Source organism: Panicum virgatum, chromosome 7K, assembly GCF_016808335.1.
Source record: "Panicum virgatum strain AP13 chromosome 7K, P.virgatum_v5, whole genome shotgun sequence".
In the NCBI taxonomy this organism is placed as follows: domain Eukaryota; kingdom Viridiplantae; phylum Streptophyta; class Magnoliopsida; order Poales; family Poaceae; genus Panicum; species Panicum virgatum.
The window spans coordinates 24777899-24798569 of NC_053142.1; the positions used below are offsets into that span (position 1 = coordinate 24777899).

The 20671-nt window shown below is 44.2% G+C and overlaps 3 protein-coding genes across 8 annotated transcripts; all 3 read left to right on the top strand.

Annotated features, from left to right (window-relative positions):
• The first annotated feature begins 1506 nt into the window (after positions 1 to 1506).
• On the top strand, positions 1507 to 4165 carry LOC120640596 (uncharacterized oxidoreductase At1g06690, chloroplastic-like). 2 transcript variants are annotated; one of them, XM_039916474.1, is made up of 10 exons: positions 1515 to 1862; positions 2205 to 2296; positions 2385 to 2422; positions 2530 to 2691; positions 2780 to 2802; positions 2915 to 2986; positions 3104 to 3271; positions 3396 to 3478; positions 3575 to 3637; positions 3741 to 4165. In XM_039916474.1, exons 1-10 carry the CDS (start codon positions 1625 to 1627, stop codon positions 3921 to 3923), a joined length of 1122 nt encoding a protein of 373 aa, XP_039772408.1. In that variant the 5' UTR covers positions 1515 to 1624; the 3' UTR covers positions 3924 to 4165. The 2 variants fall into 2 exon arrangements, with proteins under 2 accessions (XP_039772406.1, XP_039772408.1); XM_039916472.1 differs by lacking the exon at positions 2915 to 2986 and having other exon boundaries at positions 1507 to 1862; positions 2780 to 2870; positions 3037 to 3271.
• A 3339-nt stretch (positions 4166 to 7504) lies between these two features.
• On the top strand, positions 7505 to 14046 carry LOC120640597 (protein PUTATIVE RECOMBINATION INITIATION DEFECT 1-like). The gene is made up of 9 exons (XM_039916475.1): positions 7505 to 7969; positions 8896 to 9002; positions 9084 to 9268; positions 9783 to 10085; positions 10180 to 11149; positions 11233 to 11926; positions 12204 to 12484; positions 12563 to 13232; positions 13417 to 14046. The coding sequence occupies exons 1-9, from the start codon at positions 7520 to 7522 to the stop codon at positions 13636 to 13638; spliced, it is 3882 nt and encodes a 1293-aa protein (XP_039772409.1). The 5' UTR covers positions 7505 to 7519; the 3' UTR covers positions 13639 to 14046.
• Positions 14047 to 14647: 601 nt separating this feature from the next.
• Positions 14648 to 20642, top strand: LOC120640598. Of its 5 annotated transcripts, none has more exons than XM_039916480.1 (12): positions 14648 to 14904; positions 15039 to 15115; positions 15621 to 15765; positions 16061 to 16390; positions 16487 to 16640; positions 16743 to 17273; positions 17353 to 17432; positions 18360 to 18473; positions 19201 to 19288; positions 19373 to 19428; positions 20076 to 20124; positions 20229 to 20601. In XM_039916480.1, the coding sequence occupies exons 1-12, from the start codon at positions 14770 to 14772 to the stop codon at positions 20303 to 20305; spliced, it is 1836 nt and encodes a 611-aa protein (XP_039772414.1). In that variant the 5' UTR covers positions 14648 to 14769; the 3' UTR covers positions 20306 to 20601. The 5 variants fall into 5 exon arrangements, with proteins under 5 accessions (XP_039772414.1, XP_039772413.1, XP_039772410.1 ...); XM_039916479.1 differs by having other exon boundaries at positions 16061 to 16331; positions 16371 to 16640; XM_039916476.1 differs by having other exon boundaries at positions 16061 to 16640.
• The last annotated feature ends 29 nt before the right edge of the window (positions 20643 to 20671 follow it).

Sequence of the window (20671 nt, forward strand, 5' to 3'; positions counted from 1 at the left end):
AAAACAGAAAAAAAAGGACCTTTTGTCCTGGTTGGTAACACCAACCGGGACAAAAGGGTGCACCAGCCACGTGGGCGCTGGCAGCACCTTTTGTCCCGGTTGGTGTTACCAACCGGGACAAAATGTCCTCTTTTGTCCCGGTTGCCAGACCCGGGACAAAATATCCTCTTTTGTCCCGGTTGCCAGACCCGGGACAAAAGGACACCCCCTTTTGTCCCGGACTGGTGTTCCAGGGTTTCCCAACTGGGACAAATCAATATTTTTTAAGTAGTGTGGGTATTGAAAAGATCAATGAATTAGATGCGTACAATGTCACACCATATTAGACGCTTTATTCTCCTGGCGCGGCATAGGGCGCCTTTCTTCCTAGTATTTAGTGATGTGGAATATTTCTTCGAGCCAGGAATGCACGGACCCCAAAGATTAAAAAAAGATGCATCGGCTCTAGAGGTAAAAAGATATGGTATCTGAAGAATAATCTGATGTGTTTGTTGTCCACATGAGATTATATAAACTAAATTATTATATAGTTTATTTAAAGCAACTCCAAGCAGACACTTTATAAAGCCCTCTGCCCCAAATTTAAAAGGTGAAGTCCACAAAACTAACTCTAACAGACTCTCTACTTGAGCCCCTAAAATAAAGAAGCCTCCAAATCCCTCTCCACTCCCAGACCTGGGGTCTCTAGGGAGCCCTCCATCTGTGGGCTCATCTAACTGTCTCTCTTTCTCCCTCCCATTGCCAGCGCCCCTCCTACCCCCCCCCCCCCCCCCCCCCCGCTCCGCGCTTGCCTGGGCATATGCCGGCAGGCGCCTTCGCCTCCGTGCACGCTGGCCGCGCCGCTGCCTCCACGCGAGCCTGCGCACACGCGAACTACCATCACCACATCGCGCGCCGCCACCTCCTTGTGTGCTAGCAAGAGGGGAAGAAGAAAGGAGAGGGAAGAAGAAAACAAAAGGAAAGAAGATAGACCCCACGTGTCAGAATAAAATAGAGGCTGATTACAGAGGCTTTTGCTGGAGTTGAAGTAAAAAATCAAGTCCTTAAAAAATAGAAAGACTCTATCTTAACATGTAGAGGGTATAGTTTGGAAATTTTTCTGGAGTTGCTCTTATGGGACAGACAAACATGCTCTTGGTATTGGCTTTCCTCCGCGATTAATCTTATAGGACAGACAAACATCGATTAATTTTTTTATGAAAAACTCCCGTGATAAATTTTGGACCCTTCATTCTCTTTGGTCCCAGTGAACCACTACACGCCAACGTAGATTTGACATACTGAAAGTTCAGTGCAACGTTCCTCACGTGCCAGCTCGGACTCTAGCTAGTACTACTAGCTCTCTAGACTAGTACTACTCCGCAGCAAGAAGCCTGCAGCCACACGAGCACAGAAACTATCAGCAGCTCCCCGCCAACCGCAACCGGCTTCATGCCAAGACCCGTCGCCGTCCCCCGGTGCTCCCGACGCCATCAAAACGAGGCGCCCACAGCTCTCGGCCCCCGCTCGCCCCGGACACGCAGAGGAGACGCGTCGTGCTCCTCCTGCCTCTCTCGCGCGCGCGGTGAGCTAGTAGCGAGCGAGTGGTTTGATCGAGCAGCGAGCGAGCTTCAGGACGCGCGCGATGGCCTTGCAGGTCGCCGGCGGCGTGGCCTGCCGTTGCCCTCCTGCGCTCCCCGGCGGCGGCGAGCGGCGGGCGCGCGGCCGCACGCCCCGCGCGGTGGCGTCCGGCGCGGCGGCGGCGGTCGAGGAGGGCGAGGGCAAGGTGCGGCTGGGCGGGTCCGGCGTCGCCGTCACTAAGCTCGGCATCGGCGCCTGGTCCTGGGGCGACACCACCTACTGGAACGACTCCGAGTGGGACGGTACGTGCTGTGCTTGCGGCTCTGCTGCTGTTCCTCGCCGGAGCAGAAAGCATGTGTGAGATTATCCCCGCTCATGCAGTCATGCTACTCGTGCACATCAGCTGCATGTTGTATTGCCTGCAAGAAAACAGTATGTGTTGTGTTGTGCGTGTCTTGCACGGGTGGCATCACTACAAGCAAAACGAAATTGGCGGGTTTTCCTAGTGATCTCTGTAAAGTACTATATATTGCTGGTGCTGCTACTTCCATCGTCAGCTTTAGTTTAGCATGCCAATGACAATGATGGATTCTACTCTGTAGCAGATGTAAAAGGTAATTGGCTGCTTTTAATTAATTTGACAGATAGGAGACTGAAGGAGGCACAGGAGGCGTTCGATGCGAGCATCGACAACGGGATGTCCTTCTTCGACACAGCAGAAGTGTACGGTACAGCGGTGAGAAACAGAAACCTAGCTCACTCATGCTTCCCAGATTCAGTTCTGATGGCACATCTATTTAACTGAAAATCCTTCTGTCCTTCAGCTGATGGGAGCAGTCAACTCTGAGAGTTTACTAGGAGGGTAAGTAAACCATTGTCCATTGTTTCTCGCTTCAAAATTCTGCAAAAGGGTATTATTTGCAACAGTAGTAGTCATCACGTGATGTATGTCTTTTGTCTTGCCATCAGATTCATCAAGGAAAGGCAACAGAAGGAGCAGATTGAGGTCGCTGTCGCAACAAAATTCGCTGCCCTTCCATGGAGATTTGGCCGAGGAAGCGTTCTTTCTGCACTCAAGAAATCGCTAGACCGTCTTGGCCTGTCCTCAGTGGAGCTCTACCAACTTCACTGGTCAGCTCCTCTGCTTTCTCTGATACATTTACTTGTCTGTAAATTACCTGCATTTTTAACTGAGGTATTCTCATTATTGCCTTTTCAGGCCAGGGATATGGGGGAATGAAGGTAGATATCAAACGCAACATACCCTTGGCAAAATCAAATCCGATTGCCTACTGTGCTTTCCAATATCGGTAAACTTTATTTTTCTGACATGACTGAGCATGAACCATTTCAGCGTACCTTGATGGCCTGGCGGATGCTTATGAGCAAGGCCTTGTAAAAGCCGTTGGAGTCTCAAACTACAATGGTTTGTCTTTTGCCCCTGGCTTGTTCACCATTAGCTGCTTCTTTTTTCAGAAAAGCTCATTGGAAATTGGAATACCAATGTTTATCATGATCTCTTATATATATAATATATATATAGAGAAGCGCCTTCGGGATGCACATGCACGCCTGAAGAAGAGGGGTGTTCCACTTGCTGCAAACCAGGTGAATTACAGCCTGATATACAGAACTCCGGAGTTGAATGGTGTGAAAGCAGCTTGTGATGAGCTCGGCATCACCTTGATTGCCTATTCCCCAATAGCCCAAGGTAGGAACCCGTCCCTTAATTTTCTCTGACCAATGATCTGACCGAATTAAACAATGGATAGGCCCAATCTAATTCTTTGTTTCCTAGTCTCATTTCCTGAGCTAACTTATATATAGATATACAGGTGTTCTGACAGGGAAATACACTCCAGAAAATCCCCCTACTGGCCCACGAGCAAATACATACACTCCTGAATTCCTCACCAAGGTCAGATTTCTGTAAATTAGAGCTAGCTAGTTACATTGACACAGCTTCAATCTCTGCAATTCAACTTAAGATGCTTCATGTCTTATATGTGCACAGCTCCAACCACTTATGAGCAGGATCAAAGAGATTGGAGCAAGCTACGGCAAGAGTCCAACCCAGGTGCTTCACCTACAAAAGCTTAGAACATCTCAGAATCGAAGTCACTGAGATCATAATGAGTTGTATGAACACGGTTGACCTTCCCTCTGCTACTCTGTTTCAGGTGTCTCTGAACTGGCTGACCTGCCAGGGGAACGTGGTGCCGATCCCCGGGGCCAAGAATGCTAGCCAGGCCAAGGAGTTCGCCGGCGCTCTCGGGTGGAGCCTGACTGGCGACGAGGTCGAAGAGCTTCGAACTCTGGCGCGCGAGATCAAAGGCATCAAGATGCCCATCGAAGAGTCATAAATTTTCTGCATTTCATCCTCCAATGGTATATCGCTGATAGGAGATTAACGTTTTTAAGAGAGAAAAAAATGCTATGATGCAGAAATGAACAGAAGTTGCATACAACATGTGTAAGTAGCAAATGGTAATTGATGCCCCCACATCCACATCGGTGAATCATTGATCACCTGTATTATATCCCTGTCAGAACACCTGTATATCTATGTAAGTAGCAATCGGTCTCACGCCTGGGCCATTGATGACACACTCTCCCCCCACGTCGCTCTCTCGCCCCCCCCCCCCCCCCCCACCCCCCACCCACCGCGAGCCACCTCCGGTGTGTGCCGCCACTGGCGACCGTCCAGGCGGCGGCGGCCCGCGGCTGATCAGTAGCAGCACACGCAGGTGCTGGCGTGCCGCTACCGCGTCAGCAGGTGAATCTCTGGTGCGATGAGGCCTCAGCGACTGGGGTGGACTTCACCACCACCTCGGGCCCATGCCACATCGCCTAACGGATGCCCCACGTCATGCCCTGGCTTTCCTTGTGGCGCGGGCGCCCCGCCACCGCTACTTGCTATTGTCTCGCCGCTTGCCATCGCAGGCGGGCCATTGTCTCGCTCGCGCTGCCTCCAGTCGGGCACACCTCCTCCTCGTGGGGGCAAGGCTGGCTACTCCCCGGGCGAAGTTAGAGCTGAATCGAGGGGGTGCCATATCCATGGTTCTGCTGCTAGCTCTCTAATTTATAAGGTGAAAATTTGATGATTAGCATTGGGTTTTCATTTCGGCGTGGGTGCCCGGGCACCCGACGGAGCCAACGTAGCTCCCCCCACTGGCGTCTGGGTGGTTGGCCTCTGCCCCTCCCTGGTAGCCTTCTACGGCAGGTGTCGTCCGGCGGGCTCTCCTGCATTGTGAGCATCGGATCTAGGGAGGGAATGGGGTGGAGGTGAAATCCTACCTAGGGTCTCCTTGCGGAGCAATGATAGCGATACTTTCGGGTGTCGTTTATTTTTTTGAAGGCATTATTCTTTCCCCCTTTTCCCTCCACTCCGGCCATGTTATCTAGTCGTCCGACTAATCGCGATTAGTCGGGCTTATCGGTCCATGGACCTCGATAGGGGCACCGATTAGGTTGGAGCGACTAGTTTTCTAGTCGTCTGACTAGTCGTCGCCTAATCGCGATTAGTTGCGCCGATCAACTAGAAAAACGATCAGAGATAGAATTTTCCTAGGCTGTTTTGCGTTGTGGGCTTGGGCCGGTGGTGGGCTGGAGAGGTGGCCCATTAGGTTTTAGGTATATAGAGGTATATCAGCTGCCCAGCCGTCCACCATCAGTCCAGCCGCTTGACGCCCGCCGCCCTGCCCAGATCGCGCTGCTGCCGGCGGCTCCGGCTCTGCTCTGCCTCCGACCTGCCCAAATCGCTCTGCTGCCTGCGGCTCCGGCTCTGCTCCGCCTCCGCCCCGCCTCTGCCTCTGCTCCGCCTCCGCCTCCAGCTCCGCCAGGCCTTGGGGGGCCGGCATTCCTCTGCTCCGCCTCCGGCTCTTCCAAGGCTGCCACCACTAGCAGCACATGAAGATGAGCTCCTCTTCCTCCGACGGTAAGTGTTCTCCCCTCCCCTGCTCTAATCTGTGCTCTATTGTCTACTCATGCTTCTACTCCAGGGGCAGACCCAGCTGAGCCCATGCCTCTTGAATTCGCCACTACTCTGCTCTGTGTTCTCCCCTCCCCTGCTTTGCTGTCTACTCATGCTCAAGCTCTGCTTCCCCTCTTGCTCTAGCTTCTTTCTCTCCTCTGCTAAGTGTTATGGCATAGGGATACAGAGTTTTGGACAGTTCACAAATTATATATCACAAGTAAGTGAAAAATTGACCATCATTGTTGTCTCCATGCTTTCTTTATATTAAGTATTATATAGCATATATATATATATATATCATATCGGTCCTGGTATACATAGGACGACTATGCAGACGACTAGGACCAACTAAGCTCGACTAATCGGCCTGATCGACGACTAATCGGCCTGATCGACGACTAATCGCGACTAGTCGTCTGATCGGTCCCATGGCGACTAGGTCCGACTAGACGATTTGAAAACATGGCACTCCGGTGAGTTTTACGGGTGAAAGCCTTGACCACGTTGGTCGATCAGATGACGAAAGCGCCAGTGGCGTCACTCCCTCCCTTGAGGCGTCGTTTTGAAAGCTCTGCTGCTGGTGGTAATCAACTCTCCTTGGAGTTCTCCAGCTTCTGTGCAGGTTGCGTAGGTCGTCTTCCCAGATGCTTTGCCACCCCTTTCTTCATTGGCCGATATTTTTAATTCCTCTGTCTTCGCTTCAGACGGATACTTTGCCACCCTAGTTGGTTGGTCGGGTGGATTCGTTGCCACCCTTGTTGTGTTGTTGACCTTTGTATTGTTTGATATTGTAGTTTCTTTTAGCAAGTTTAGTTATGTGTTCATGTCTAGGTTTTAGGGTTCATCATGCGTCTCCCTTCTCCTATTGTTTTTGTTTTTCCTTTTATTATTGGGTTGTCTGTCATTTGATTGGTGGTGCTCTATATCCACCTTAATAACCTCTATCTACTAAGATTTGTAATGATCGTATTGCTTTTCTCTTAATGAAATACGTGCTCAGGCAGACACATTTGCGAAAAAATATCACATCTACACCATCATCCTTCCACTTCAACCTCTTTTTCAACCTATCCACCATGCCACTAAATGTTGATCAGTAATATCAATTCTTCCATGTTCTCAAAATCAACAATGCTTATCTCATTTCACTTCACATCACTACTATGGTATAGAATTACAAATTTATCCATCTATCAAAAACAACAAAATCAATCGATCCACCATACTACATCATATTTATCGCCATCATAAAGTTGCCTAAATCTAACTAGATTCTATGATTGATTCAACTAAAATACCTAAAATAGTGATACCCATCTTCTCTACATCAAGGTCAAACAATGTAGTGTTAAGTTCATCTCATTATTTTTTTACATGGTCAGTGCATGCCAAAAGCATAAATAGTGCCCTCCTATGCATTGCTCATTTCAAGGTCAAACATTCCAAAATTACCGAATTCATAACATCTACCACCATCAAAACAAGCTTCTACAGCAGTTAATTCATCCATATACAAATTTATTTTCAAATTTAAAACCCCCACGGTTCTAATTAAGGTTAAACAAAATGTAGCAAAAATCAATGCATTACACATGTGATAAAATTGAGGGAGGGAAGGGAGTTCACTAACTCCGATCTTAGCAGGTCACAGAGTTGTCGTAGTTAGCGGTGCCAGAATAGTTAGTATCGTGCTGTTAAAAAATAGAACGATCCCATGAATTATGAATTTATGATCTTAGTAGTATGACACCGTCCGGTTTGGATTGAATTTTGGAACGTCACGGTGCCAAATAATCTGACTCCATATTATTCATTAACGACGCTAATTGTGATAGAGTCATGTGTTTTTTTTTCTCAAAATTTTGATCTAAATGCAAGAAACTTTCGGAAAAAAAGTCTAAATTGCAAAAAAAAAACCACTAAAACCTCTCTGCTACTTCGATCTCTCCAAATCTCCGAACCCCCCCCCCCTTTCGCCCTCCCATGGAATCCAACGGCGACACTTCGCCGCCGCCTCCTCCGGCCCCGGCGCCGCCACGTGCCTGCGGCGCGGGCCATCGGGCGTCGCACTCGCTGCCGACCTCGGCGGGCGGCCGCGTCTGCCTCTCCTGCGCCGCAGCGCTCCTCTCCTCCGCGGGCGCCGCCTCCACGCCGTCCCACCACGTCGCGCACGCGCTCGCCAGCCTCTCCCTGGCGCTCGCGGACCCAGCCTTCCTCGCGCCGCTCCGCGCCGCGCACCCGCGCCTCCTCGCGGCGCCGCTCGCCGAGGCCCTCGCTGGCGCCGCCGCCCGCCGCGACGCGGCGCTCGCCTCGCAGGCGTCCGATCTCGCGGCCGACCTCGCCGCAGCAGTGGGCGACCCCGCCGCCTCAGAGCTCGTCGCCCGCCTTGCCCGCGTCCTCTCCTCCGGTTCTCTCGTCAAGCACCTCCACACGGTACGTGTGCGGTTCCTAGCCACTCACATTTTCCTCCTAGGCTATCTGTCTCCGAAAATTCAATCGTTGGAAATGGTTTTTCGCTGGAAAACATTGCGAGATAGTGGATTCTGGAAGTCTCGTTCTACCTGAGTAGTTTCGTTGCAAATAATGTCGTGAATTGCACGATAATTATTGTGTTGCTGAAACCGCTACATGATTTAGTTGCTGCTTATTATGTCAGTAGGTGGTTTATTAGCGCTATTGGCCTATTGCACTAGATACGGAAGTTGAACTTGACACTGACGTCACATAGTCTAAGCACTCTGCATTCTCTTATTTTTTTTATTACTCCTATCAGGCTAGTTTCGTTTCCCATAATTGGCTAATTGCTTGCATTCTCTGTAATCAATTGATATGAATTGAGCTAATGAACTGAGAGGAGCATCATTTGATATCTTCTCAGTTTTGTTTTGGTTGTACCAAACTTAAATCTAGGATAAGGTCTTATTTGGTTATGCTACTAGATAGATTAGCACTAGTTAATGAGATGCTTGAGCTCCACGGCACCACCATTTGAAGTAAGCATAGTAACTGGTGGTAGGGAAAAGCTTAACCAAGTGCAGCATTATTTTAATTGATTAGTGTCACTACAGGAGATGTATTCAAATGTTGTCACAGAAGTACATCTGCAGTTAGGTTTCAGGATATGGTTGGAGGATGATCAGCTTCCTTGCCCTGTTATGGTAACTGTGGTGGACTACTGCATTTTGTTCAAAGTGGGATGCAGTCCTTTTATCTCATCGTTTGACTGACATAAACTGGATCTCTTAAATATGTGAGGCATCTTGGTACTTCTCTTCTGATTTTTTTTTCTGAAGCAGAAGCAACAATATGGTTGAAATTGATTTACCTAATGTATGAATCTTTCTTTTATGTCACTGCAGCTACATTGTTTGGGCATTTTGCTAAACACCACCAAAGATGCTGCAGCACATATAGGACATAAACTTTCGCTTTTCTTAAATCTTGTTAATGATCTCCGACTACCAAGGTGAAAACAACTGAATTTTGATGCTTATTTCTTACCTTCCACGCACCTTATCTGGAAACATCCTTAACTTCTTCAATACAGTGATGAAATTCGTGGAGAGATACTCTTCGTGCTATACAAACTCTCTATATCAAATGCCACCCCATGGGACAATATATGTGATAATGGAGATGTGGACCTGTTAGCAATTGGAAGAAACTTGCTTCAACTCTCTCTTGAAGTCCTACTCAAAACTCAAAACGATACTGTTCGCCTGAACTGTATTGGTTAGTATATTTCTTCTTTTTGTTTAATAGAAATAATAGTGCTTTGAGAATATTCTATCCAGTTAGAGATATCTGATGTTTTAACTTTCATATGCTCCAACAGATAATTCTGACAATTAGTTTCTATCACAATTTATACATAAGTTTACAGAATTTCTTTGTTACTAATTAATCTACACATTTTTTTTTAACATTAAATATGTAAGCCACAATTAGGCACTGATAAGAAAAGTTGGATGACCATCTACATATAGTTTGAGAAACTTGAGAATGTTTTGAACATACCACCTGCATAGTTGATGAATGCACCATTTCTGATGGTATGCAAGATATGGTAAAGTTCCAATAGTTTAATAGTTGGAGGAAAGAATTCACAATTTTCTACTTAGTACTTTCAAGTCATTTGCACTAATGAAATTTGCATTTTCCTTTAAACAACTTGTCAATGTTGGAAATTTTTGCAGTGCTTTTTCTTCACTTGTTACTGATGTTCCTTTTTTTTGTGCTTCTGCAGCATTGCTCCTTACTTTAGCAAAAAAGGGGCCCTTTGACCTTGTGTTGCTCAGCAATCAGAGTTCAATCAACTGCGTAGAACCAGAGCACATGCAGAATGATTATATGTCCCTAAATGCTTCTCTTGTTCTATTCGCTGAGGCTGTCAAAGGATCTCTGCTATCTACTAACCTAGAAGTTCAGACAGGGACATTGGATTTGATCTTTCATTTCCTGTCATCTGATGGAAATATTTGTGCTCTACTTGAAATTTTGATCGATGAAAACGTTGCTGATTACATATTTGAGGTTCTCAGGTTATCAGGTACAAGCACAGTCATGAACTGCTTTCTGAAAACTTATATGCATTGTGAATATTGAAGGCTTACCAAGTTGAACTCCTGTTTTACATTCGTCAGGAAATAATGATCTTCTTGTCATCTCCTCTATTCAAGTGCTATTACTTTTAGCCAGATCAGAGGAGAAATTCAAAGAAAAGCTTGCCATTGGATTTTCCACTCTGCTTCCTGTTCTTCACTATGTTGCAGAGATACCATTTCACCCAGTCCAATCTCATGTTTTACAACTTGTTTGGATTTGCATGGTCAATTGTTCTGGTATCCTCTCACTGCCCCAAGAAGAACAGATAGCCTGTACTTTAACTGCAATCTTGAGAAGAAATGGCAATGGCGAACTTGGCATGAGTTCTGAAACCTTTATTCTGGTTTGCTCAATATTAGTAGAGATTCTGAAGTCACCCCATGCTCATGATATCGAGAAATTACCATCGTTTATTGAAGAATCATCAAGATATGCGATATCTTCAACACTATCACATGAGTATGATTCTAGGATCCCCATTCCTCATTCCCTTTTTCTTCTGAAAGAAGCACTTCTGTTCTGCCTTGAAGGGAGCAAATATAATGTTTCTAGCAAGAAGGATCTTGAGAATAGCATCATTGGAACTTGTGGAACAATTTTACTGCATTGGCTTGAAAGTGCTGTGGTTGATGGTAATGATGAAGAAACACTGGCAGGGATCCTTCAGATTTTCCAACTTATTTTGTCAAGGGCAACTGACAAAAAGCCATTACAGTTTGCTGAGTTGCTAGCTTCATCTTCATGGTTTAGCCTGTCATTTGGATTCATGGGCTTATTTCCTACTGCTCATGTAAAATCTGTGGTATATTTGGTCACTAGTTCAATTGTTGATAGAGTTTTGGGCTGTAATTATGGGGAAACTATTAGAGATGCACACATTTATCTGCCATCAGACCCCACAGAACTGATGTATTTGTTTGGGCAATGTAGTACAGAAGACTTCAACTTAGCATCATGCCAATGTGCTGTACTGTCTATACTGTATGCCTGTTCATTCTACAATGAAAGGTACTCATCTTCCGCAGCTTTTGATTCGCCATTTATAACTTACAAGAAAGAATGTTAATGTGGTGATTGTTTCAACTATTCAGGCTGGCTGCTGACAACCAAATTCTGGCTTCTGTTGAGCAATACATCCTCCTCAATAGTGGAAGCTTCCCATATGAAATTAATTTTTCTGTTATGTTTACGCTTCTGGTCCACCTTTATGCCTATGTCAGGGGCATTTCCTATAGCCGCAGCATTCCACATAGTCCAGAAGCCGAGAGTACTCTATTCCACGTAATGACACAAAAGGATTGGGATTTGCTTGCTATCCGAGTCCATCCAATAGCAATAAAATGGCTCTTCCAGAAGCAAGAACTCATGGAACCACTCGCCTTCCAGATGCTAAACTTTTGTAAAACTTTCTGTGAAGATGAAACTATCATGCTCTCAAACAGCAGTCAGTTGGTGGACATACAAATGGTTGCAGAGCTGGTACTTTCTGGAGAAACCATCATCTCATTTTTGCTTGTGTCCTTGCTAAACCAGATAGTAAAGGAGGGTACTGAAGATGAGGTCTTTTCGGTGGTCCGTGTTATAGCCAAAATCATCACCATCTCTCCTTGTACATCTGATCAGTTTATATCATGTGGCATTGTCAATTCATTCCATGGCATATATTGCTTACCGTACTGTTCAAGGATCCAAACAGTTTGTTCCCATTTGATCTTTAACATCTTATGTTCAGCAAGTGCATTAACATTTGCTCAGGAAAATGAATGGCTTCCTCTTACTGTGAAGGTACTCTTGTTCTGTTGATATGAGTTGAACCATGCAAGTCATAACTCATAGCGTAGTTTTAATCAATTTAAATAATATTATTTGTTGGTTATTAAAAGTTTCATGGGATGACTATTGGGGTAAACTTGTGGATATAGGGAATCATCCTTAAACCCTAATTGTTTGTATAGGTCAATGCAACCTTCAAAAAGAATCCGTTGTTAGCTAGTATTTCAATTTGCATCATTTCTGGTTATATTTATAGTTTGTTTAATTCAGAAACCGCTTTTATTTACAGCTATTGGAATTTATCAATTCTGGTATTGATTATACATCTAGCAACCAAGAACACAAGATATTGATAGGGGTATTATGCTTTGTTTTGCATCATTCAGCAAACAAAGTTCTTGTTGAGCCTGCAAAAGCCATAATCTTGAACAGTTCGTTGGTTTCTTTAACGGATGTTATAGTACAGAAAGCATGTTCAAAAGGCCCATCTTTATTTCAACACAATCAGGATACAGCCTTTGGAGAACTCCTAAGTCTTGTACTTCTATTGGTGTTTTTCTCTCTAAAAAGGTATGAACTATGAAGTGATTACTTCCATGCTTAGTTTTATTTGCTTCAGCATGCAGTAATTGTGGTCTCTATTTTCAGTTTGCATACAATTCTAGAGGCAAGTATTGACTGGCAGGACTTCTTTCAGCATTCTGAAGACATCCAATCTTTTTCTGTCCTCGGTATTCCATGCCATGATTTATGCCGTCTCATGCACTTCGGTCCACCTTCTATTAAACTTATTGCTTCACAATGTCTGTTGGAGTTGCTAATGAGAATTTCAGATCAAAGAACATGTACTAATGCTGAATTAAGATGCTCTGTGAGGTATCTGAAGTCTATTATTGCAGTAACTGAGGGTTTGGTCTTCAGTGAAGACAGTAAAGTTGCTGGAAATTGCGGTGCCTGTCTCTCTGTAATTTTAGGTTGGGAGAAATTTGGAAGCCAAGAGAAGGTGGCGACCAGAGAATCCAAATGGTTTCGATTAATAATGGAGGAATTTGCTGTTGCCTTGACTGCTCCTGGTTTGACGTCCAAATCTTTCACCAATCAGCAGAAGTTTGCAGCGAATCTAGCTGTTTCGTTGCTCAGGCTGAGCCAAGTACCAGATTGGCTAACATCGCTGTTTGATAGCCATCTGATATATGGTATTGTGGCTAATCTTTCTGCTAGGAATGTTACTGCAGAAATTGTCAATCTCTTCAGTGAGCTCATGGCTAGGAAATATCTGAGCCAAGAGCACATTGTTGCTCTACATAACTTGTTCCAGGTTTGTGCAATGCTCTTTGTAATCTTAAAATGTAGAGCATGGCATGGTATAGCTGTACAAGTAGGCTTACAGGATCATATCCTTTTGTTGGTTTGCACCTTTTGGATTCTTCTGTCCCCGTGAATATGATTTTGGTCCAAGTATAGTTTCTACCATGCTCACTTCTGTTCATAACATGATGCAGGTGTGCAGAAGGCAGGTCTATGAGGGAAGCTCCAAGGCGCAAATGTTTGGGCAAAGTGTTAAAAAGAAGATTGCGAGGAGCTCCGATGACATGCTCGCATTACTCTTTGGCCTGATGCTGAACCAGAACACAGACTCTGGTGCAGTTCAATCGGAGCAGCAGACGCTCCTGCGTGCGATTGATCTGTTCTTCCAGGAGTCAAGCGGGAGAGAGCAGCGTTAACATAAACGCCAACCAGCTTGTACAGATGTTGAGAAAAGCTGATTCTTCTTCCTCCACGTTTTCTGAACCAAGTAGATGATATTCCAAATGGGACAGCCGGACATCAATCCCTCTGTTCCTGAGAGGCTCCTCGATTTTCCTGCACTAGAGGAGAAGCTTAGTAAGTTGTATATATACTGAAGTTTTGGCGCAGGAGAGGAATGTACATGTGATGTGAATCGATAGGATTGCAATCATCCTTCTGGCCTGAAATAGTAACAGCTATTAACTCGAATCTGTAGCCGTATTCTTCGTTATACGCATGCGAGGACTGTATTGCCACGGCCGCTGAAGTATTAACTGATGAAGATTCTTGTTATCGGCCTTTTTTAATTTGAAGTTACTGCTGAAATTCTGGCTTTTGATCCCCTCACCATGTAAGCCTCCAGGGTGGCATTTCTTGGCTCAAACTGATTCAACAAATCGTGGTTATATTATAGAAAATAGAAAATGGGGAGACTCGGAAACAGTACTAAGGCTTGTTTAGTTGTGTTTGTAAAGTTTTTGAAATGAAATCTTTTCACATTTGAAGTGTTAAATATAGACTAATCACAAAACTAATTATAGAACTCATCTATAAACTACGAGACAAATTTATTAAGACTAATCAATCTATTATTAGCACATGGTTAATGTAGCAATTTAGTGTCTAATCATAGTCTAATTAGGCTCGTTAGATTCGTTTCGTAATTTACAAACAAACTATGCAATTAGTTTTTTATTTCATCTAGATTTAATACTCATATATTTAAGATTCTTATTTGATATGCTAGTTTTAGAATTTTGAATTTTACTAAACAAGGTCTATGTTGATATCGGAGAAAACTTGCAAGGCCCACCCGTTAGGGTCCGCGAAGCAGAGCAAGTTGCGAAGACCGGGGCACACCTGGCCGCTGCGCGGCCGCAGCGTAGGCCGCCGCTACGCTGCCACTCTCCTCTTCCTCTCCAAAAGCCCTGAACCCTGTTTCAAAAAAAAAACCCCTAACCCTTCGCCATTTCATCGAGAAGAAAAACCGCCCCGTGTTCGTCTCCTCCCCCTCCGGCCCTCCCCTCCCCTCCCCCGATTCCAAACGGGAAAAAATCCGGTCGAAAATGCAGCCCCCGCAGACCCCCATTCCGCCGTGGGGGTCGAAGTCTCGCCGGGAGCTGCAGCCGTCGCTGCTCAGCCCTTCCTACTCCCGGAAGCCGTTCCAAGCCGCCGCCGCCGCCGCCTCCGAGCACCCCTGCGTACGTACGCGTAGCTTGTTTCCCCCTTCTTTCTTTAACTCCCTCCCCCCTTTTCTCCTTCGTTTCTGAGATGCGCGTGTCCTGACACGACGGAGTGCTGCGCGCTCGCGCCGGCCTGCATTTCTGCTGTGTAGGTCACGCTGTTCGAGTGGTGGCTGGAGAGAGTGGAAGGGGATGACCAGAAGATCGCCGTCGCTGGGAAATTTGAAAGGTGAGCAATTTCTTAGGAGGGGGGGGGGGTGCAGATCCACCTTGTGGCTGATGGTATGTATTTCATTGGAGATCCGGCCTCGATTGGGTGAGGATTGGTGCCAAAGAGTTTCCGTCTTATTTTTCTGGGAGTTTGATCTTTGTTAGAATGGAAATTGCAAAGTTCGATACCTAGATTGAGTTGACATGTACTTCTGAAGAATATGGCAGTTTAATTTCTGTAATTCGTCTCTACAAAGGGTTGGCCTAATGCTGGGCTCAAACTGATTCCACAAATCGAATATGCTATTTGTCCTCCGTGCATTTCATCCTTGCAGACTTGAGGGCTATTAATGCCTTTACTGAAGCACCGTTAAAACTTTTGAAGATCATGCTGCTTGTTTATTTAATTTAAGCATGCTTAAGGTTTTCAAAAGTTAGCTGCTTTTCTTCTTCAGAGCGTGAGGCTTTGATTCTTTCATTCGCTTTCGCTACAAAAACAGTTATCTGTTGCTCACTTCTGACAGGAATGAGACAGTCCAGCAATTCGATGCTGCAACCATTTCAAAGCGCCACGAGGCTTGCGTTCTTGAAACTGAAGATGGAATTATACTTCGCATCTATGGCTCGCTCAGCCTTTCCAAGATGCGTGCCAACGGATATTCGAGTGAGGTATGCACATCCTATTTTGTGTTTCTTGTTTCGTGTACCAGTTAGGTGTCCATTTGAGCTGACATCTGAGGTGACTGCTGTATCAGCGACCATGTTCCATCATCTGCTTTCTCCATCTATCATGTGATGCTATTTCCGTATTCCTATGGGAAGCTGACTGAAAGTTATTCTAGATTTGAGTAATTTTATTCTGGTTGATGAATGATGACTTTTGCCGCATTTGTTTCCGAAAAGATCGTTTGGCATGCACTACTCTTATGAATACCTTGGTCCTGGCTGCAAACCGTGCATGCAGGTCTGTGAAAAGTTCATAATCGGATTTCCCTACTGGTGGGAAAATTGGAACCAGCTTTATCCCAAGATGGCACAAACAAGATCGGATACAAAACAATTTTACTTGCAGCAATTTCAGCGGGGGCAAAAATTTGATTCATGTGGAACATCTTTCCTCAGCGAACTTCGTAATAGTGTTAAAAAATCCTCACACAATGCTGCTGCCTTCCAAAACTCTTCGCATTTGCCAAATGGGGCACCGAGATTTGAGGAATGCAATGATAGTGCTATAAATGAAAATGCTGCTGTCTCAAATGATTCCGGAGAAAGACATGAAGCTGCACGTAATGAGGCACCAAGATTTGAGGAATGCAATGATAGTGCTATAAATGAAAATGCTGCTGTCTCAAATGATTCCGGAGAAAGACATGAAGCTGCACGTAATGAGGCGTATAATGTGGAAACAGACTTGATTGCATGCAGAGCTTTAAGAGAAAGAGATGATGGTGACATAGATACTAATGCATCCTTAGTGCATATAGTGGAGTGTGCTAATGATGCTAGCAATGAAGAGGCTGATAATGCTACACCCACAAGTACATGTAAGACCAGATTGTTTAGATGCTGCTCATATTTTCTCCTCCCCCTGCAATATTTCATTTCACTGATTTTTCTTATACAATGTTTGCTTCTCCTTGTTTTAGGCCATCAGCGAAAAGCTCATCATATTGCATTGCATAAGAAGGCAGAAGTAAATGAAAATGTGCCAACTTTTGTTTGTTTAGACGTGCAAAACTCCTCCAATCTTCCTAATGGAACACCAAGATTTCAGGAATACACAGATCCAGTGGTTCAATTGAAGGCTCAAGGTTGTTGTGAAAAAACTCTGCACATAGCATTGAGTAAGAAGGCAGCAGGAGATGAAGAAATGCTAACTTCAGTTTGTTTAGATGTGCAAAACTCTTCTGATCTGTCAAATGGGACACCAAAATTTGAGAAAAACACGTGCATTGGTGATATTCCAACAAATGTAGATGCTGCTGCTTCGAATGGTAACAGTGAAAGATGTACAGCTGTATCCGAGGAGGTGAATAGCATTGAAACAGGCTTGACTGTGGGCAGCACTATAACAGAAAGTGGTCATGATGACATTGCTACTAATGGTTTTTCAGCTCCTACAGTGGAATGTGCTAATGATGCAGTCAATGAAGGGGTAGACAATACTTCACTCTTAGGTATGTATAAATATTTAGCAGCAGGTAATTTCTCCTACAAATTCATTGATGTTTATAATAGTCCTTTTCCATAATTTAGGTTGTACAAAAACTCCAGTGGCTTCTTCGAAGAGTCAAGGCTGCCAGGAAAAACATCAACACATACCTTCAAATGACAAGGTAGTATCCGATCAAGATATGCCAACTTCAGTTTATTTAGATGTGTAGTCTCTGGAGAAAGAGGGTTTTACCTTTAAAATACCCTAAAAAAGTGTCAATGAACCAATCATTGTTTGGACTCCATTTCTCTAATGTAGTTTGGACAATCTGGTACATGCAAGTGCCCTGTTTGGCAAGGCTTTGCTGTTTCACAGATTAAGCAGAACCTGTGCAAAATCAGTGTCTCAGTAAGCAGACTCCATGAATGAACTAACTTGAATCTGCTTTTCACTAGCTTCTCCATAAACAATCACAAGCTGTGCCAAAGAGGGCCAAAGTAGTGTTACGTTGGATTTTTGTTTGATGAAATTAAATCATAGACATAACTTTAACGATTATAACAGTGATACTGACCCAATAATAGATCTTTTAAAAACATTATCATGTATAGTCAACATTCAGGGTAAAGGATCGTCGTTTTTGAGTCGCTTCAACATTTATCTCATTAAAAGCTTATTACAACATGTCTTCAGTGCTGTATGTCCCTTATGTTTATTGATAAAACATTTGCTCATCACACTATCTTTGTAGCATACTGCATTACTAGGACCATAGTGCTAAGCAGATTCCAGTTGATATCTTTATACAAGGCAATGCCTCATAGACATTTATGAGTATGTCATCTTTATGTAGCAACATGTTTCCACATTAATATCAAAGTGTTAACATCATGAAAGAATGGTGCAAACCTCACATATAAGATGTGTAAAGCCACTAATCATGGTCTTATATAATCTCGAATGTGATAGCTAAGAAGCATCTTGCAGTATTTTATAGTTTCATGACTTGTTATACTATTTGTGTTACTCATGGGGACAGGTTCATATTTAGCATATTTCAGCTTATCCTATTTGTTTTACTAACTATTTATATGCATGTATAACGAAGTTGATTGATCTGCATCTTGGAAAGCAGCATTCAGGCCCACCAAAGAAGCAAAGGTCTGCACTTGAGAAGTTGCAGGGTGCTACAAGATCTCCATTCGCCCGCCCAGTTCCATATGTAAGTCCAATCGTTCACTTTTTTTAGTTGTGAGAACTTCAGAAATTTAATGATCACAAGCCCTAGCCTTTTGCAGTTGCGACTTGCTGATGGCGTATATATCTATAACACCCATGTTTGATTTGTGGAATTAGACTGGATGAATTGTTTTGAGGCTCCAATCTGATTTTCATGTGGAAACATAAATAGTTTTCAGTGCAATCATTTTGTTTGGTTATCCAGGGAATCATGTAAAATTGAAATTGGACCAAATCAATTCCAGCTGCTGTTTGATTGCCTGGTCCGAGAAATCCAATCCCATGAAGAATAGGTTGCTGTTTCACTGCCAGGTTGCTGTGTCATGCATCCTCTAGAACGGCAGTGGCATGCAGAAGGGTGGAGGCAGATGGTCTCCCTGCCACACTCCAGCATAACTCCTGGTCAGTGTTGGCTCACTTGTCAACAATGGCCTGGCCTCGCTCCACTAGCTCCACATGGGCTTCCTGCCAGATTTGTTTGCCTAGCTCCTCACCATATCCAATTCTGGAAACCAAACGGAGGCAATTCTTTTGCTTGAGATTGGTCTGTCACAAAAATGTCCTTATGTGTCAAGTACATATTTTTACGATATCTATTTGAAGTTAAAAGCTTTTGTTGTGACCTTGTGTTGGGAACATTTATCTTTACTTGGTAGCATGAAATTGATATTTATATGTGTATTTATTGCAATGTTTCTGAATCACTTTAGGCCCATGAGTCTCCGCTTACTCGTGGTAGGGCCACATCATTGTCAATTTCAACACCTGAAGCTCTCAAACTGAGAAAAACCAGATCGGGTATGTCTTTGGTTGTATTGATCTGCAAGTTCATATCATATATTCAATTATTCATTGTATAAAGAAATTGAAATTCAATTTCAGGTCGTCTAGTTGTACCCACTTTGGATATAGGATGCCAAAGGATTGTCCATGACTGGGTTAGTATTTTGTTTGATGTTCCGTGGCATTGTCCAAGATTTGCAACTTTAACAGATACTATGATTAATAGAAAACATGTGATACCTTAAGCTAGAGCAAATTAACACATCCACTAACCTCTGCGATCGCAAATGTGTGCAATACTATGATTTGCTAAATGCCATTCAATTTTGCAAATTTCTGTTTATTACCACAGTATTAAACTTTCAACTAGGATTTGTAGAAGAGATCGTTCAATTCAGTACATGATGCAGGCACTTACATGACTATAAAGTATGAAATATTACGATTCATTTCTGTACAGCCCCAGTAAGTTGAGACGGAAGAAGTAATGTGCAATGAGTGAACTAAAAGCATAAACCAAGCGTTAGAGTTGTTTAGTTGCCCAATAATATAATTTCAAAGTTTAGTAAGACATGGGTGTGTCTTTTAAATGTTTCTTGTCGGCAACAGATATGTTTGCTATTGTGAAGTCATTTTTTATTTGCAATGTGAGACAATCTCAAGAAAGTTCAGGAAGTTGGTGAATTCGTGGCCTAAGCCTAGCAGCACCCAACCAGTTTTCTGATTTTGTGAAATTTATTTGTTTTTTTCCTCCCGATCCCTTTTATGTGCTTAGTGTCTCATCAAGTGCCTTTTCTTGTAGGACGGCACGATTGCTGGTGTCATTGGTCTGGATTCACCATCGCCCAAAGGTCTGTTCCAAATCTCCCATTGTTTCATTCTAGGGTCCTCAAGTGCGTTTCCTTGTTCTGTGACAACAGTTGATCCATTAACGTGTGTCCTTGGCTGGTTGCAGGGAGCAAGCTGAAAGCATATGCAAGGAGGAAAAGAGAGGCCGAGCCGAGCAAGCGGAAGAAGAGAAGGGCTCACTGAGCAATTCTCCCAGATGCGATTCGTAGGATTTAGGACTTAAGGCTTCAGGTGCAGGAGTTGGTTGGCTTTCGGTAGATCTGTGCGAAAGCCTGTCTCGCCGCTGATCCTAGGCGTTGGCACGGATTGGTGTATGAAGGCTTTTTTTAAGCATGGGACGGTGTAACCAGTGACAGTGCCACCTTTTGCTGCAATTCTTGACCTGAGACAGCATCTAGTATTACTCCCTTGGCTGCTTGGCAACCTTAATTGCCTGCCTGACTACTAGTGAGTGGTGATCTGGACATGCTTTGGTTGCAGAATGGGATTCTGTTGCATGCTCCGAATTCTTTACCAGATCCATGCTTTTTCCCCTTGCTCTTGTTTCCG